The sequence below is a fragment of the Hipposideros armiger genome, unplaced genomic scaffold (assembly GCF_001890085.2).
Source record: "Hipposideros armiger isolate ML-2016 unplaced genomic scaffold, ASM189008v1 scaffold_128, whole genome shotgun sequence".
NCBI classification, from domain to species: Eukaryota; Metazoa; Chordata; class Mammalia; order Chiroptera; family Hipposideridae; genus Hipposideros; species Hipposideros armiger.
In genome coordinates this window covers 2,423,049-2,440,369 of record NW_017731478.1, presented here as the reverse complement: position 1 = coordinate 2,440,369, position 17,321 = coordinate 2,423,049, and the positions used below count along the sequence as shown (strand labels likewise).

Sequence of the window (17,321 nt, the reverse complement as noted above, 5' to 3'; positions counted from 1 at the left end):
CTGGCGTCGGGGGAGCCGGGCGCAGCACTAGCCGGGAGGGCTGGGCGGCCGGGTCCCTCCGCCCGCAGATGCGCGGTGGGCTGCGCTAACCCAGGTGGGAGGGGACCTGCGGTGGCCCCGGGCGTGCCCAGAAGCCCCGCCTCCGCGGGTGGGCGTGACCAGCGCGCCAGGGTCGCGGCCGGGCCCCGCCCACCGCCGGAGCTCCGCAGGGTGAGTGCGGCTGGTGCTCCGCTCCGCTCCGCCAGCTGCTCGCCTGAACTCATCACCTGCGCCCGACCCGCGACACGGCTCAGGTAGGCTCGCGAGGGGCGGGTCGTGCCCCGCTGCTGGGAGGGGGGGGTGTCTGTGCGTAGAGGGGCGCCGCGGCTGCCGGTGCCTCTGCACCCCGCGGGCTCCCGCCGGAGGAGGCGCAGGGTCTGGGCGCAGCGGGGCGGTCGCCGCTCTGTCCGGCGGCTGGCGGGCCTTCCGCCCCAGTGGTCCGTCGGGGCCAGGCGACCTCAGGCTGCTGCTCGGCTTCGGTTCGTTCCCCCGAGGCCAGAGTGGCCGAGCCGGGCGTCGGGGAAGGGCCAGCATGAGCCGCTCGCCCCGGACGCCTCGACGTGCGGCGGCGCTCTGCGCTCGGGCCTGGGAGGGGGGGGGTGCACCGCGGGGCTCCCGGTCGGTGCTTGGCGAGCCCGCGGCCCCACAATCGTCCTGGAGAGACTGTCGAGTGGAAAAAATGAACCAGCCCTTGGCCCTTTCCCTCATCGTGGCATGTCAGGGTCACCAAGCCTGTGGGGACCCGAGGCAGCTGTGACCCCAGAAACAATCGCAGACCCTTAGGACTCAGCAGCCCACTCGGAGGGTGTCGAGCACTCGCTAAGCCGGTGCCGGTTACAAGCCAGGCTTGGGGGGGTCCTCATAGTAGGAGGGGAGACGCCGCTTAGCAGGTACTGAAGTGCGATTCACCGTAGGTGTGGGGTGGGGAGCAGAGGCTGGCCCCCCCAGTCACGGCGGTGCGGAATTGCTGTTGGTTTGGGCCGTGGAGGGCCGGCGCGGGGCGTGGGCGCAGTGGGAGCGGGCTGGACCAAGGAGGGAGCAGGTCCCCCGCGCTTCCCGCCCGCCGGCCGCGGTACGGCGCACGACAAAGCCACGCCGCTGACTTCGCGGCCTTCCGCTTGACGGGCGCGACCACCCACCCGGGGGCCCCTCACCCACAGCCCGCGTATCTCCCACACCTGAAAGCCAGCCGGCCCTCACCTCGCCACAGCCGCTACCCTAGTCCCAGCTGCGTCTTGGGTTCTGACAACAGTTTTCAGCTGGGCTCGTTTCCATCCTGGGTTCTGACAACAGTTTTCAGCTGGGCTCGTTTCCATCCCTGCTCTTCCGCGAGCCTCCCAGCAGCAGCGGTAATGAGCTTCCAAACAATGGGGGTTCTTTCACTACCTCCGCTGAATTCTCCCGTGGGACCGGGCCTCGGGGCACCTACGTGCATGCCTCCGCGCGCTGTCGCCCGCTCACCTCGACCCCTTCCTCCCAGCCACACAGCACTGCTGTCCTCGAGGACCACACGCCTACCCCTCCTTCACCCCTGCCCTTAAATGTCCCCTTTGCCTAGCACTGTCCCCCAGAGCTTCATGTGGCTTGGTGCCTTACTGCCTTCAGTTCTTGCTCCAATGTCCTTCATCGAGGAGGGTTTTGTAACCCGCGGAGGCTACCAGAACCTTCTCACGACTGGATTCCACGACACTGCTCCCCTGTCTTCTCAGCACTACCTGCAGTTCATACTGGTTTTTTTGGTCTGTCCCTTGTCTTGAGAGGGCTGTTGACCCTGCCTGTCTTGCCTTCCACCACATCCCTAGCAGCTAATGTTTTTTTTTGTGGTGGCGGCGGCAGGGACAACAGGATGAGGCTAGCGCGTGTGGACTGGGTAGACGTGAAGGCTGTGGGGCCAGGACGTGGGGGCGGCAGGAGGGGATTGAGGCCCGGCTTTGCTCCCCTTGACCTTGGGCGGGCCGCTCCCCTGGTTAGCGTTTCTCCACCTTCTCTTTGGATTGCTGGGGGACTTACTGAGGAAACCAGAACTGGGGAAGCCGTAGGACAGTTGAGGGGTGGCTGCAGGGGAGCCATCTGTGGTCCGAGCCTCCACCTTTCCTACTTGCTTTCATCCTCTTTCTGCGCCTTTTCCCTGAAGCGGCTTGCCTCTCCCCGGAAACCCAGGCCCCTTCCAGGCAGATGTGAAGGACGTGTTTTGTGGTGGCCGCCACCATCTGCTGCTGTTGGGGTGATCGTCTGAGACACCCAGCCATAGGGCCTGCCACCAACAGACCAGACGCCACACTTTTTTTTTTGAGCCCTGAATGTCACGTTAGGTACTTAGAATGGATTTAACCGGAATCTACACTAGCAGTGTGCCGTTTTCACGGTTGCAGATAAGGGACTTGAGTTTCCTGGGAAATGCTGAAAACGCTCGTGGCGCCTCAGTTTTAAAGTGGCTGCAAATCCTTTTGAGGGGAAAGTTGACCCAAGAGCCCTCTGATGACGGCAGAAGGTGAGGGCTGGCACAGCAGGTGTGCTTTGTCTGTCCTCTGGGAGAGGGACTCTGGAAAGAGCCGGAGGACAAGCTGAAAAGAATAAATAAAAGAAGTCCCAAAGGCCAGCAGGAGCTTAGGTGCTGGGCTGTGGGATACCTGTTGGCTCTAGGGACCAGGGAGGCGGGGGCGGGGCCTGACCCGCTCCCACGGCTCTTCCCTCGCAGGGCCACCATGTTTCGCAGGCTGGGCTGGCTGGTCCTCTACAGTCTGGCTGTGCTGCTGCTCAGCTGCCTGCTCTTCCTGAAGAAGGAAGCCAAGCCGGCCGGGGGCCCCACGGTGCGCCAGCCCTTCTGGGCTCCCCCAGGGCCCCGCCGCAGCCAGTGTCCACCCAACCACACGGTGGCTAACGCCTCCCTGTCACTGCCTAACCGTCACCGCCTTTTCTTGACCTATCGCCACTGCCGCAACTTCTCCATCTTGCTGGAGCCTTCAGGCTGTGCCGAGGACACCTTTCTGCTCCTGGCCATCAAGTCGCAGCCGGGCCACGTGGAGCGGCGGGCGGCCATCCGCAGCACCTGGGGTCGGAGGGGGGAGTGGGCTAGGGGACGGCAGCTGAGGCTGGTGTTCCTCCTAGGGGTGGCAGGACCTGCACCCCCAGCCCAGCTGCTGGCCTATGAGAGTCGGGAGTTTGATGATATCCTACAGTGGGACTTCGCTGAGGACTTCTTCAACCTGACGCTCAAAGAGCTGCACTTGCAGCGCTGGGTGGCGGCTGCCTGTCCCCAGGCCCACTTCATGCTAAAGGGAGATGACGATGTCTTTGTCCACGTCCCCAATGTGCTGGAGTTCCTGGATGGCTGGGACCCAGCCAAGGACCTCCTGGTGGGAGACGTCATCCGCCAGGCTCTCCCTAACAGGAACACCAAGGTCAAATACTTCATCCCACCCTCCATGTACAGGGCTCGCCACTACCCGCCCTACGCTGGGGGTGGAGGCTATGTCATGTCCAGGGCCACCGTGCAGCGCCTCCAGGCGGCTGTGGAAGAGGCTGAACTCTTCCCCATCGATGACGTCTTTGTGGGTATGTGCCTGAGGAAGCTGGGGGTGAGCCCCATGCACCACGCTGGCTTCAAGACGTTCGGAATCCGGCGGCCCCTGGACCCCCTGGACCCCTGCCTGTACAGAGGGCTCCTACTGGTGCACCGCCTCAGCCCCCTGGAGATGTGGACCATGTGGGCACTGGTGACAGATGAGGGGCTCAAGTGCGCGGCTGCCCCCGTGTCCCAGCTCCGAGGGGTGGGCTGAGCGAGAGGACTGAGTGTAGATTTTCCTGCCTGTGATGAGAAATTGAGAACCTGGACACTTGACCCACGCTGATCGCCAGGAAATACTTAGTTTTTGTAACCCCCTCCCAAACTTTTTACCTTTGATTAAAAACACTGAAACCTGGCTAACGTGTTGAATGGGAGCCCAAGTACAGCTGCCAGAACTCCATGTGGGACCGTCGGGCCCGTTAGGGCTCCGCCAGTCACGGGGAAGGTGGGAGGCTGCACTGGGCCCCAGAAGACACACACACACATCTTTTTTAAATGCAAAAAAAATTATTCTCCTTCAGATACAATAGAGAAACTCAAAGGAAAGAAGGCCACGGGAAGCGTGTGTTGAAGTAAGTCCTGCTGCGAGTACCAGGTAAACACTCTGCCTTCAGTCCCTTACGCAGAGTGGACTGGTGGCTCCTTGGCCTGGGCGGTGGGAGCCAGGTCAGAGAAGGCATTAGAAACACTTAAAAAGACATCTTACAAACAGGACAGGCTCCCCTCTCCCCACACTCACATCCCTACGGAGGGAGCAAATACTAAATCCTATCTGAAAAGGTAAGGTCGGAAACTGAGGTTAAACAGCTACTGAACTTGTGGGCACAACATAAAAGGAGCCCTCCCTCTGGGCAGGTTAGTGAGGTGCTGTGGGTGGGAGGGCAGCTGTGCAGGGTGGGGTTAAACAGGGTGCAGTGGCCGGGCTAAGAACCAGGTCTGTCTGGTACGACTGAGACCACGGGGGAGCGCCAGGCACTCACAGCTCCCAAAGGCCTCTGCCTCTCCCTGCAGAGGAAGCTGTGCCGACCCCAGGCTGGTGGGCGGACATGGGCAGCGGCGCAGCCCTCAGTCCTCTCGCAGGTAGGCCTCCTGCTCCGGCTCAGCCCTCTCGTCCCCTTCCTCCTGGGTTTTCTGAAGGAGTTCTTCCGTCTGTGCCTCTGCCAACTTGGTTTCTGCTTTCTGGGAGAGCTGGCGCACCTCCTGTACCTGTGATTTCACCAGCTGGATGTGGCTCCTGGCGGTCACGGAGGCCTGATCTGCTCCTGCAGGCAAACAGGGTAGGTGCAAGTGGACATGAGGAAAGCCTGGGGCTCTGTCATTGTCACCTAAGCCGCTCTTGGGACCACCTTCCCTGCCCTCCCTGCCTTCTCTCTGCAGAGCAGAGAACCCTCTACCTCCACATTCAGGTCTGCATTATCCCAGCATTTTTCTCCAGCTGTGAGCAGCTATGATAATTATTAAATGCAATTCCCACCATCTTTGTAGCTACACAGCTCTTAATACCGATGTTCTATGAATTTAACTACACAAGCAATACACTTTTTGACAAATTAAAAGATCACTAATAAAACTGTCAAAAGATTTCTTTCCTCACCCTAACCAATCTTCAAATATAACCTCTGTTGGAAGTTTAAAATGTGACCATATACATATGGAATGCTTAGAAAAATAGTTACTATTGTATAAATTTACGTATTAGCACAAAAGGTATTTATTGAACATATTTGCAATTTTGTTTTATAAATGTTTTTGAGCTCTATCATTCCTTTTACCTGCTGCTAGTGTATTTCATCATATAAATATGCATATTTAGCAATTCATCTATAGAACACTGGGTGGTTTTCTATCTTACCGCATTAATGAGAACCTTTAGTACAATGCTGAAAGGTAGTGGAGAACAGCAGGTATCCATCCATCTTTTATTTCTGACCTTGATGGAGATGCCTCTCATATTGCACTATTAAGTAGGATTACTTAAGCTTTATCATGTTAAGAAAATTCTCTCTATTCATAGTTGTACTTAAGATTTAAATCATAAATGAGTACTACATTTCACCGAAGGCTTTTGGGGCATATACTGATAGGATTACATGGGTGGCTTTTCTCCGTTAATTTACTGTAGATAGATAATCTCAAGTAGTCAATTATGTTGACAGTATTTTTCCAATGTTGAATTACTGTATTTTGGCGGTAAATTGCTACATTTGACTTACATCTGTATAAGTGATACTTAACTACAGTTTTTTTGTTTTGGTGCTGCCCTAGTCCAGTCTGGGATCAGGCCTACGCTGACTTCATACAATTACAATAGGAGGCTTGTCATCATCTTGTAAGGCCTGGTATACTTTCCGTAACATAAGAATCATGTTTCTTGAATATATAAAACTCTCCCACAAAACAGCCTAGGCTTAGTGCCCATTTTGAATATTTCAACTTTTATGGTTATTGGTCTTTTTTTGGATTCTTTACTTTCTTGGGCCAATTTGGGATTACATATAGATAATATTCTCATATAATGTAAAAAACCTCCATATTTATAGTAGCCTTTTCAGATGTTACTTTTGCTCTCTAAAAAATCATACTTGGCCAATCTTATTTATTCAAGGAACCAGATTTTGCCTTTTTGGCTATATTTCTTTAATCTTCTTATACCTTTTATTTTCTTTTACACTGTCTGGATTTATTTTGCTCTTTTTCTCAGTTACTAGGTTAAACGTTTATTTTTAGTACTTCTTTGTACAGTGAACATTACCTGTCATTCATGGATGCTATTCTTTGTATTTCTGACACATGCCTTTAAAGGCGTCCACTTCTCTTTAAAAGGGACTTTGTCTACAACTCCCTGGGTCTACTATCTACAGCATTTGTCATCACAGTTCTAAGTATTTTTCAATTTCCATTTTGATTTTTGGTGGGGAAAGGGTGTGAAGGAATTTGCTGAGTCTCTGTCATTTGGTACAAGATCAATTTTTGTACATGTTCTATTTATGTTTGAAAATATTTGGGGAGAAAAACTTTATATTCAGTATATATATTTGATTATGCTTTTAAAAATCATTGTCCCAACCCTTTATAGCTCAAATTTTTTTGAGTATTTCAGATGTGTATAAAGCTCAGTTTTTCCTTGTAAAAGTCTATCAGTTTTTGCCTTACTAGGTACACATTTTGTGATTGATGTTTTGATAAATTAATGCTTTCTGTCTTGAATCGTTTTTCTGATTCAGACATTGCTGGGCCAACTTTTTGGGGTAGCTTTCTTGTCAATGGTTTGGTTTTTCTTTTTGTAATTTTCAACCTTCCTATGCCACTTTGTTTTAGGGGTGCCTTTATAAACAGTTTTAGCTAGAATTATTTTTTTGAACACAATCTGAAAGTATTTAATAATAGTAAATTTATTCTGATTACTGACATTTGAAGGTGTTCCTCTACTTTGCATTTTCTAACAGGCTTTCTCTTTATTTCTGCCTTCCTTCCCAAACCCCACCCCATTCTTTCTGTAGTGTTTAACAATGTCTAATGTTAAGCCAGTGTCTCTCTTTCCAAACAAGGTAAGAAAGGTTGGTGTGTTTTCACTTCTTCCCCAATCTGATTTCATTATTTAAAAATCTGTTTAACACTAAGAACTTCTGACAAGTTTTACTAAATTTGGTTCATTATTCTTTTTTTTTTTTTTTAACTTTATTGGAAAACAGTGTGTTTTTTCAGGACTCATCAGCTCCAAGTCAAGTCGTTGTTTTCAATCTAGTTGTGGAGGGTGCAGCCCACTAGCCCATGTGGTAATCAAACTGGCAACCTTAGTGTTATGAGCCCATGGCTCTAACCACCTGAGCTAACCAGCTGCCCCTGGTTCATTATTCTTGTACTTCAGTTGCTTCTCATTTTTCTTCACAGAGTGGTTTTTCCAAAAAGCATATGTGTTTGGTAAACTTTGAGACTTTATATGTCTGAAAATATCCTTCATTCTAATATTTTAATCATCTCTGACTAGACATAAAATTCTAGGTTATGAGATTTGTCACCTTGCACCTGGGGTTGTCGATAAGATTAATGTCTGATTACACTGCCTCTGTAGGCATATCTATCTTTGCTTATAGTTTTTCAGATGTGTCTATGTATATTTTACATACTGAATCTTTTTTGCCATGTGACTTTTTTTTTAAATTCTGTTCAGAACCTTTGAGTCCTTTCAATCAGTTCTGGGAAATATCTATTTTTTCAGATAATGCTTGCACCTGCGCTAGAGCTAAGCCTGCCTAGGTGAGTGTGAAGGCTGCCTGGGGACGTTCTTGCTGCAGGAGCTTAGCCGTCTAGCTCCCCCTTCACTGCACCTGGAACTCTGCCCCCAGCTCAGGTGTGCCACGCCTGTAATGCTATTTTCACTTTTCATTCCAGTTGTTTTCAGATCCTCTCATTTCTCAGGTTTCAGCTAGTTAACTAAGAATCCTTTTGTGTGGATTTTTTGTTTTGTTTTTAGTAAAAACACTTTAAAGATTTGGTGCTAGTGTCCCAGGTCTGATATCATGAAATCAGAAAACAAAAGTGTTTCAACATACCAGTTTCTTAGTAGAGCTGGTCCTAGGCTATAATTTCTGTGAGCTACCTTGTTTGGGACCCATCAGGTAAGATGTTAATTAAACTAGGGTTTCCCTCAAAATATATTTAATTAAGAAACCACTTCACTCAAGCCCACTGGATGGATGGTGATGTTCAGAAAACACCCTGGTGAATGACTAAACTGCATCTGCTTTGCTGGGCACCACGGTACAGAGGCTGCAGCTGGGCTACCGGGAGCAGAGGCGTAAGCATTTGTCTACTTGGCTAAATCCCAGTTTGGCTGTTTACTTCTTGTCCCACAGCATCCTGGGTGAACTCCTTAGCCCATCTGTCCCCCAGTTTCTTCACCTGTAAAGTGGGAATTATAATAACAGGTCCTACTTTAAGGGAACGGGGGGGGGGTTAAATTAAAAGTGCCTATAAAATGCTTATTACAAAGCCTGAAATAGACAAATACTAGTTATTCATAAACTATCTGGGTCATAAACAAATAAAATGCTTAAAAACTATTTGGAGGCAATCAAATTTTCCAATTGGCTGTAGTTTTATTTTTAAATTTTTTTTTTTTTTTTTTTTAAGCTGAGCCATCCTGCCACCTGTTGGTAGCTCAGCGGCTGCTCAGCTTGGGCTGACTCGAACCGCTGTTGCTCAGAGCTCAAACTCTTGAGCGAGCTCTTAACCAACTGAGCCACTCGGCCGGCCCTTATTTTTAATTTTCTAGATATTGATGCCTGGCTTCTAGTAGTCTGGCCTACAGGGGTGTTACTTTTTCCTGTTGTGCGAGTACAATGCTGGGTAATATACTGGGCAAAGGGGCCCTTTCTCACCAAATCAGAGCCACACTGAGCTTTAGACTATCGACTCCAAATCCCTCTTACAGCCAGATGAGAAGTCAAGCGGCAGCCCCCCCAGTGAAAACGCGAACCTACCCGTGTGGTACGCAGCTTCCGCTGCCATCTCGGAAAGACCAACCGCAGTCATCCATGTGGTCTCCAACCTCAGGTACTCTTGTTGTTTTGAAGTCATCTGTAAATGCAAGGAAGTGCTTCACACAACATGAAGGGGTTAAGCACATTTAAACGGACTGATTCAAAATGGGAGATTTAGGGAACAGTTACTGGGGTAGAGACACTTTAATTCAGCACTTTAGAAACCACAGTGAAGCAGAAGCACTAGTACAGGAATGCCTAATAACCTTTGCTTACCTCAACTCTGGCTCCTATGATCACCTGCCACACTTCATCTTCCTCCTGTGAATTCATTTTCCCAAGTAAACTTGTGTATTTTCGGTACAGAGAAATTAAGGTATAAACAGCCTACAAATATAGAACAAACAAGCCTGAGTAAAATCAGTTAGGCCTATTGTGTAGGATTAGTGAGGCTTACACCGCAAGGAGAGGAGGTCTCATCACAGCAGACTGGCTTCAGTCCTGCCTGACAACGCACTATTGTACGGGCTTGATGCCAGGACAGTATTTCCACTGGTCAACTACTGTGTTTTTAAAAGCTCATTAGCAACTGAGACAGAGAAAGAATACAATGCCAAGCGGGGGACTCAGAAAGCTGAGGAAAAAGTTGCTGGAAAATAAAGGTAAAGTAAATGAGACTTTTAAATAGTTTTGATTCTCCATATACTCTATGAGCTCAGATCAGCGGTTTTCAAAGCGCCCTCACAGAGAAGCTGCTGGTGGTAGACGCTGGGCCCTTCGGCCCCTAACTGAACCAGGTCAGCTGGTTCCCCTGTCTTATAAACTGGGCTGCCATATTGAAGATTTTTCTTTTAAAAAGAGTTCCTGGAAAAAGTCTGAAAACTAGTGATTTTAGATCAGGGCTCAGCCAACTTTTTGGTAAAGGGCCATAGTGAATATTTTAGACTTTGTGGGCCCTGTAGTGTAGTCTTTGTTGCAACTTTCCAGCTCACGAAAGCAGTCCTAGGCGATGCAGTAACAAGTGAGCCTGGCCACGTTCCGGTAAAACCACAAAGCAGGCATTAGCCTGGACTTGGTTTGAGGGCTGTGGTTTGCCGGCCACTGGTCTAGATCCGGGGTAGGCAAACCTTTGAGACAGAAGAGCCGCCAGGGGTCAGCAAACTACGGCTCGTGAGCCACATGCGGCTCTTTGGGTACATACATGTGGCTCTGAAGTAAAATTGAAAATGAAAATAGAACTATCCTAGTTTCATTTATTAAATTTTTAGAAGATATTCACATAATGGTGATTATGTAAAAATACATTTATGGCTCTCGAATAATTTTTAATTATTGTGAGGGACAGGACTGGCTCCTCCAGGGCCCAGCAAACTTTTGAGATGGAATGTACCCAAACAGCCACATGTGGCTCACGAGCCGCAGTTGGCCGACCCCTGGTCTAGATGACCAAGCCTTCACAGGAGGACACTTACCTTGGTGTATTCAGTGATTGCTTCAATCAATGCATATGTGGTCTGAGAGAGGAAGGTGGAGGTGCTGTCTGTTACCAGAGACACAGCCCTCCTCATTAGTGCATCGTTACTGAGAGAATGAGGCTCCGATTTCTGAAAGACACAAACATTTTCACTCAACATCTGAAGCGGGCTGAGAACATCCTCACAGACAGCCAAGTGGAAACGTGATCCTCATGCTGCAAATGCACGAAGCTTTTGGGCCAGCTGTTTCTTTCTAAGCTTTACTTTGGCTGCTTAAGACAATAAATGGAAATAATTACAGAGTATGCTTTTTACCTACTTTTATTCCTTATCTCTGCCCCCCAAAATAAAGTATTTCTTTATATAAAAGGCTAGTAATTATAACCAATTTCATGAAGTTATGATTCATTTATTACCCCAGTGCTAGATGCTTGGGATATAAAGATAAATAAGATATAAAGATTCCAGACGGGGGAGGGGAGAGGCTGGGGCTTTTCAGAAGACTTGAAAATCAAATGCAATCAAGCATCGTGGGAGCTGTGGCAGCGGTCTGTACAGGCTACACTGGGGCCCACACAGGGAGCCATCGCTTCTGTGTTGAATGAGAACAGCTTAGAAAAGGCTTCACAGAGCTGAGGATTACGCTGAGTCTAAGAAAGAAAGTAAATGGGTGGGTGGGGAGGGCAATTCTGGGCAGAAAGAGCCATATGGTCTTGGTGGTGGGGGGACTCCTCTGACCTCAGCTATTATGTTAAAAAATAAAAAAGCCAATATAACTCTCTGACTCGGCCCTTCTCCTTGGCAGAGCAGTTACTGTAGCAGAACTAACAAAGAAACCAGTCCTTCTACCATCTCTTGACTTGATTTTGCTGTTTGGAGTATAAACACAGAATCACTGCCTGTTGAAAGGAGCACTCAAGAAATATCTTTGGGGGCCGGCCGAGTGGCGCGATGGTTAAGAACTGGCTTGGGACGCCAGAGGGCCCTGGTTCGGATCCCACATATGAGGGCCAGTGACACTGCCCTCTACAGCTAAGATGCTGAACAACAGCTCAACCTGGAGCTGGGCTGCCATGAGTCGCCGGCGACGGCAGAGGCTGCAGCCCCTGTGGCAGTGGGTTGCCATGGGCTGCCGTGTGTAGCCAGCAGCCAGCGTGAGCGGCCAGCAGCCGCAGTGAGCGGCCGTCCAGAAGCCGGTGACTGATCTGCCTCGCTGGGAAGAGCGCAATGATGGTGCCAACTTGGGCCAGTGAAGCAACGTCCTCAACAACTAGACTGAAGAACAAAAAACGACAGCAACTTGTCTGTTCCCCTTCCCCCAATTCCCCAATAAAAATCTTAAAAAAAAAAAAAAAGAAATATCTTTGGTACAGGAACAAATCAAGAATTTTACTTACCATATTTATATTTCATCCAGTCAAATAATTAAATGTTCATTGTGTAGTGTGCACTGAGGGGCTAGGAAGGAAAGAGCGACAGCATCTCTGCGTGTGAGAAGCTACTTTTGACATGTTCTCATAACTTACGTCTTCATAATGCCCTACATCTTACAGCGCATTGCCACTCGTCCCTCACAACAGCCCAGGTACTAGGCTGCTTTCCACAGATGAGGAAATGGCAGCTCCGGGCGGTTATGTCACTTAACCAAAATCCACACATCTAGAACTCAAATCTTCGCTCTCTGACATTTCCAATATGCTCTGCTGACTGACTCAGGAAAGTGCCAAAGGGACTGTCATCAAATATCAAAACATTCAGTGGTCAGAGAGGGGGACTGTTGGCCAGGGATGAGGAAAGGTTTTAAAGAGAGGTGAGTCCGGGAAGAGCACAATGATGGTGCCAACTTGGGCCAGTGAAGCCACGTCCTCCACAACTAGACTGAAGAACAAAAGGACAGCAACTTGTCTGTTCCCCTTCCCCCAATTCCCCAATAAAATCTTTAAAAATAAATGAATAAACAAATACATAAAGAGAGGTGGGTTTTGGGCCTGAAGACAAGTAGGATCTGAATGGCCAGGCATGTAGGCTAGAAGAAACGAGGACTAGAATATAGATGTCGCAGGCAGGCATAATTCAGGGGTCTAGCCTGGCTGGAGTGGACAGCACGGGAGATGAGGCCGCTGGGCATTGGAGCACAGGGGTCATTTAGAGTTTAGCTCTGTGACACGTGGACAGCTACTGCAGGTTTGCAGAACAGAAGTAGGACTGCTGTTGTACAGGACAATGACTAGAGGCTCCTGTCATGTGGCCCAAAACTGAGGTAAACAGGGCTTAAGAATAGTATATGAACCGAGAAAGGGCAAACCCCAAAAAATCTTTTGGAGGAAGAAAGAAAAGGGTGTCCTACTTGTGGCTGAAAATGGCCTGGTGTCCAAGTAAGGGCCTTAGGGTTAAAGATTCATCAGTGTGCAGAGATGAGGGTTGAAGTGAGGCACAAAAGGTGACAGCTATGAGTGAGCCTCAGAAAGAGTTGAAAATACTTGTGATAAATGGAATGAATTTTGTTGTGATAAACACACATGTATCAGGAATGTTGTACCAAAATGGGGTTTGGTTTCCTATTTAGTTCTTCCCAATAACGCATGTAACCAGTGACTTTTTAAAATAAGGTACCACTTTCTATCAACTGTCTGCTTGACAGTTCCACCTAGATGTCTACTAGACATCTCAGACTGTCATTTCCAAAGCTGAACCCTTGATTTCCTCCTCCTAAAGCCTACTCCACTCCAGCCCAATAAATGGCAACTCCATTCTTTCAGTTGTTTAGGCCTTTTTAAAGCGTTGAATTTAGGCTATATACTCTACATCTCATCCATGAGCAGCTCCTACTGACCACATTTGGCCCGCTTCTCCCACCTCCACTGCTGCCCCCCGAGTCCAAGCCCACTATCATCTCATGCCTGGACTCCTATTGGTCTTCATAGTTCCACAGCAATCTTTAAAAAGTTATGTCAGCAGATGACAATATTATATACAGAAAACCCTAAAGACCCTAACTATACCACCAAAAAACTAATAGAATAAATTACTTCAGTAAAGTTGCAGGATACAGAATCAATATAAAAAAATCTGTTGCAGTTCTATACATCAATAATGAATGATCAGAAGAAAATAATCCCATTTACAACTGCATCAAAAAATATGAGATACCTACGAATAAACTTAACCAAAGAGGTGAAAGACCTGTACTCTGAAAACTTTAAGACACTGAAGAAAGGTATCGAACAAGATACAAATAAATGGAAGGATATACCTTGCTCATGGATTGGTAGGATTAAAGGATTAATATTGTTAAAATGTCCTTACTACCTTAAGTAATATACAGATTCAATGTAATCCCTATTAAAGTACCAACGGCATTCTTGGAATTAGAACTAATCCTAAAATTTATAGGGAACCACAAAAGACCCTGAATAGCCAAAGAAATCTTGAGAAAGAACAAAGTGGGAGGTATCACACTCCCTGATATCAAACTATACTCTAAAGCTACAATCATCAAAACAGTATGGTACTGCCATAAATACAGACACGTAGAGCAGAATAGAACACAGAGCCCAGAAATAAATCCTCGTTTATATGGTCAACTAATCTATGACAAAGGAGGTAGGGATATACAATGGGATAAAGACAGTCTCTTCAGTAAGTGGTGTTGGCAAAACTGGATAGTTACAGACAAAAAAAAATGAAATTGGACCACTTACACCACATACAGAAATAAACTCAAAATGGATTAAAGACCTAAATATTAGATCTGAAACCATAAAATTCCTAGAAGAAAACATAGGCAGTAAACTTTGACACTGGTATTAGCAGTATCACTTCAGATATATTTCCCTGAGCAAGGGAAACAAACAAACAAAAAAACCAAATACGACTACATCAAACTAAAAAGTTTTTGCACAGCAAAGGAAACCACCAACAAAACAAAACGCCTACTGAATGGGAGGATAAACAAAACAGAAATAGACCCACAGATACAGAGAACAAGCTGATGGTTGCCAAAGAAGGGTGGGTGGGGAGGGAGGGATCAGCATAAAAAACGAATAACTGCTGAGGGGCACAGAGCCAGTGAGATGCCTCTATTTTCAAAAACAAGAGTTTAACAAAATTGCCTCTATTACTGAAATTGATACTGCTTATGCAGCATCCACACATTTTTATTTGATAAGGCTTAAATTTTGATTTTACCATATTTGAGAGAACGAGGATAGAACATTTTTTTTCATTAATGAATGTTTTAGATTTCTTTAAAATGTTTCTATTTTATATTTTTAAATCTTCAGGAATAGGATCCAGGCAATTAAACATACACACTTCTTTGCATTAACTGAAGAAAAAGAAATATCTAGATTTTCTAAGTAAGCTGCTAAAGAACTCTAGAATAAATGTATTTCTTCCAGCCTTACACAACGCAGTTGTCTCAGATACATGCAATGAATATAGATTGCTGTTCTTTGACAATTTCTACTTTCTGAATGGAAAAAAAAAAAGTTATGTCAGATTGTAATAATCTTGTGTTAAAATCCTCTGTGGCTTCCTTTTCAGAACAAATTCCAAAGCTTTACAATGGCCCATAAAGTACAAAACACGATTTGATTCTCAGCTGACCCTCTGGCCTCATTTATTACTCTCTCTCTTCCTCATTCCAGTCTGGCAACACTCACCTCCTTTCGGTTTCTCACAGGCATCACGCACACTGCTGCATCTAGACCTTTGCACTTTAAAAGGGTTCCTTCTGCCTGGCAAGCTCTTCCCTGAGATATGACCATGGCTCACTCTCTCAGATTGTTCTGATCTCTCTAGATACGACACTCTCAGTAGCCCTCCTTGACCACCCTGTCTAAACCCAAACTCCCTCCCAGCACTTCTTATTCCCTTCCCCTATTTGTTTTCTGCTTAGCACTTGTCATCACCTGGCATTTTATATTTGTTGATTTTCTCCCCTTTCCTCTCTCCAGGACGTAAGCTTTATGAGAGCAGGAACTTTGTTTTGCGCTTACATTCCCAGTGTATGGCACACAAAAAATGCTCAATAAATTTCTGTTGAATGAAAGGCTATTTTGTTGGTAATCCTCCTCTTCTCTCATCCCTCTTTATACAATTTGACCAACTTGACATACTGTTCCTGCCAAAAGAGGCAATCAAAATGGGAACCTTAATATATTTGCTCAGCTCTGGAAGGAAGGAAGTTGCCAGTACAGTAGAAAGTGTGCCTGCCGACGCGTGGGAGGGGTGGCAGCCCTGGGTAAAACTTCGAGAGCTTGTCTGATGTGTCGCTGCCCACTCGAGACTCAAAGAGGACACACTCCACTAAGACAAGAAACACTGCAAGGCACGACAGTACTTTACCTGTACAATGGGAACTGCACACAGGGTTACTCCAAATCCAAACGCCACCGTTTTGTGCCATGGTCTTGACAGTTCAGAGAAACAGCGCTTCTTCAAGTTAGCCACGGCAGGAACACACTGTCTGTACCTAGAAATGAAGTCAAATTTAATAAAATTTAATAAGGCACAACCACCAATCTGTAACTGTCTCTTCAACTTATTTGCGGGGGTTGGAAACCTAAATGTCGCTTTCCAGGCGGCAGGGCTCAGTAGGGAGTGGGGGTGAGGGGGTTGGAGGGGGGCTGGAAAGCCCTGCTCTCGCTAGAGAGGCAACCGCTACTTAGCTCCCGCGAACCACGGCGGTGCGGGAGCGTGGGAGGAAAGGTTTTGGAGTTTAACAGGCACCAGGTGTGGACGTTTAAGAGGCCTTCTCAGAGCTATTTAAAAACCTCACGCCAAAGTTAACGCTTCTGCAGGCAGGATTTAGCTCAGATGGTGCCCGCAGGTGCCGCGAGGGGAAATGACGAGTTCCCGGGGCCCCTTCTGCCCTCAGGGAAAGCTTCCTCTAATAACCCGTCACCAGCCCGGGCCTCTCCCCCCATTGTCTCCCCTCCCAGTACTTTGATGGGCCCACGGGATCTCGTGCGCAGGCCTATCCGCCCCAAGAAGACAGCTGGAGGTTGGGGGGAACTCGCTTTCAGCAGGTGGAGTAACTAAAAAGCCGTCAGTGAGAAATGAACCCCGGGCCTGACCGAGGGGGCGGAAGCCTCCCGCCCGGGCAGACGCGGGACGTCCTCAGGCCTCTGAGAGGGGCGGGGCGCCGCGGCCCGTTAAGACCGAGAGAAGTGCGCGCCGGCAAGGCCGGCGCTGCAGTCCCTGCTACAGATTTATCTGCGTCGCCTCCCCGGCTCCCGACCGGCACTCCTACACCACCGCAGCGGTACCTGAAGAAGGAGGATACGCCCCGCGACAGCCAACTCCTCAGAGCCGCCATCCCACCGCGGGCGGACGCCAAACATGCACGCCGGAAGTGACGTCACTTTCGCGAGCGGGGGCGTGGCGTGGCCTAAACTTGGGTGGGCACGGCCCCATGACCACGCCCCTGCCCGAGGGGTCAGGCGGGATAGGACAGGCGGGGAAGGAGGGGCGGGACTTAGGGTAACGCCTGTAACGGCCGCTCCCGTTACCCAACCGCCGGAGCTTCCGCGCGGGGCGGGGCGGGGCGGGGCGGGGCGGGCCCTGGTCCTGAGTGCGCGGAGCGGGCGGAGCGAAGTCGGCCGTCGTGATGGGTGGTTGGATTTGAGCTGGGTCTGAGCCGCGCCTCGAGGTTGCCCTGGCCCGGGCGTGAAGAGGACGGGGAGGGGCGGAGAGCGGGCTGGCGGCGCTGTCACTTCAGCACCAGGAAGTAGGTGGTCCAGCCGGCCAGCA

The 17,321-nt window shown here is 48.6% G+C and overlaps 3 protein-coding genes across 6 annotated transcripts; 1 reads left to right on the top strand and 2 right to left on the bottom strand.

Annotated features, from left to right (window-relative positions):
- Positions 1-27: 27 nt before the first annotated feature.
- On the bottom strand, positions 28-747 carry LOC109386038 (proline-rich protein 2-like). Its single transcript, XM_019648887.1, has one exon. The coding sequence runs from the start codon at positions 745-747 to the stop codon at positions 28-30; it is 720 nt and encodes a 239-aa protein (XP_019504432.1).
- B3GNT4 (UDP-GlcNAc:betaGal beta-1,3-N-acetylglucosaminyltransferase 4) lies at positions 214-3,960 on the top strand. Of its 2 annotated transcripts, XM_019648942.1 has the most exons (3): positions 319-1,778; positions 2,412-2,530; positions 2,738-3,960. In XM_019648942.1, the coding sequence occupies exons 1-3, from the start codon at positions 1,581-1,583 to the stop codon at positions 3,816-3,818; spliced, it is 1,398 nt and encodes a 465-aa protein (XP_019504487.1). In that variant the 5' UTR covers positions 319-1,580; the 3' UTR covers positions 3,819-3,960. The 2 variants fall into 2 exon arrangements, with proteins under 2 accessions (XP_019504488.1, XP_019504487.1); XM_019648943.1 differs by lacking the exons at positions 319-1,778; positions 2,412-2,530 and adding an exon at positions 214-293.
- A 134-nt stretch (positions 3,961-4,094) lies between these two features.
- Positions 4,095-16,945, bottom strand: DIABLO (diablo IAP-binding mitochondrial protein). Of its 3 annotated transcripts, none has more exons than XM_019648944.1 (6): positions 16,838-16,945; positions 15,915-16,041; positions 10,563-10,694; positions 9,367-9,477; positions 9,091-9,187; positions 4,095-4,869 (listed from the first exon to the last, which is right to left on the bottom strand). In XM_019648944.1, exons 1-6 carry the CDS (start codon positions 16,885-16,887, stop codon positions 4,673-4,675), a joined length of 714 nt encoding a protein of 237 aa, XP_019504489.1. In that variant the 5' UTR covers positions 16,888-16,945; the 3' UTR covers positions 4,095-4,672. The 3 variants fall into 3 exon arrangements, with proteins under 3 accessions (XP_019504489.1, XP_019504490.1, XP_019504491.1); XM_019648945.1 differs by having other exon boundaries at positions 9,367-9,411; XM_019648946.1 differs by lacking the exon at positions 16,838-16,945 and adding an exon at positions 16,514-16,644.
- Positions 16,946-17,321: the final 376 nt, after the last annotated feature.

Coding starts and splice junctions, on each gene's coding strand:
- LOC109386038 (XM_019648887.1), bottom strand. CDS start 747: ATGAGGGAAAGGGCCAAGGGCTGGTTCATTTTTTCCACTCGACAGTCT.
- B3GNT4 (XM_019648942.1), top strand. CDS start 1,581: ATGTCCCCTTTGCCTAGCACTGTCCCCCAGAGCTTCATGTGGCTTGGT. Junction 1,779..2,411: donor AGTTCATACTGGTTTTTTTG/GTCTGTCCCTTG, acceptor TCACGGTTGCAG/ATAAGGGACTTGAGTTTCCT. Junction 2,531..2,737: donor CCCTCTGATGACGGCAGAAG/GTGAGGGCTGGC, acceptor CTTCCCTCGCAG/GGCCACCATGTTTCGCAGGC.
- DIABLO (XM_019648944.1), bottom strand. CDS start 16,887: ATGGCGGCTCTGAGGAGTTGGCTGTCGCGGGGCGTATCCTCCTTCTTC. Junction 16,042..16,837: donor GGCGTATCCTCCTTCTTCAG/GTACCGCTGCGG, acceptor CTTCATTTCTAG/GTACAGACAGTGTGTTCCTG. Junction 9,478..10,562: donor CAATCACTGAATACACCAAG/GTAAGTGTCCTC, acceptor CTATATTTGTAG/GCTGTTTATACCTTAATTTC.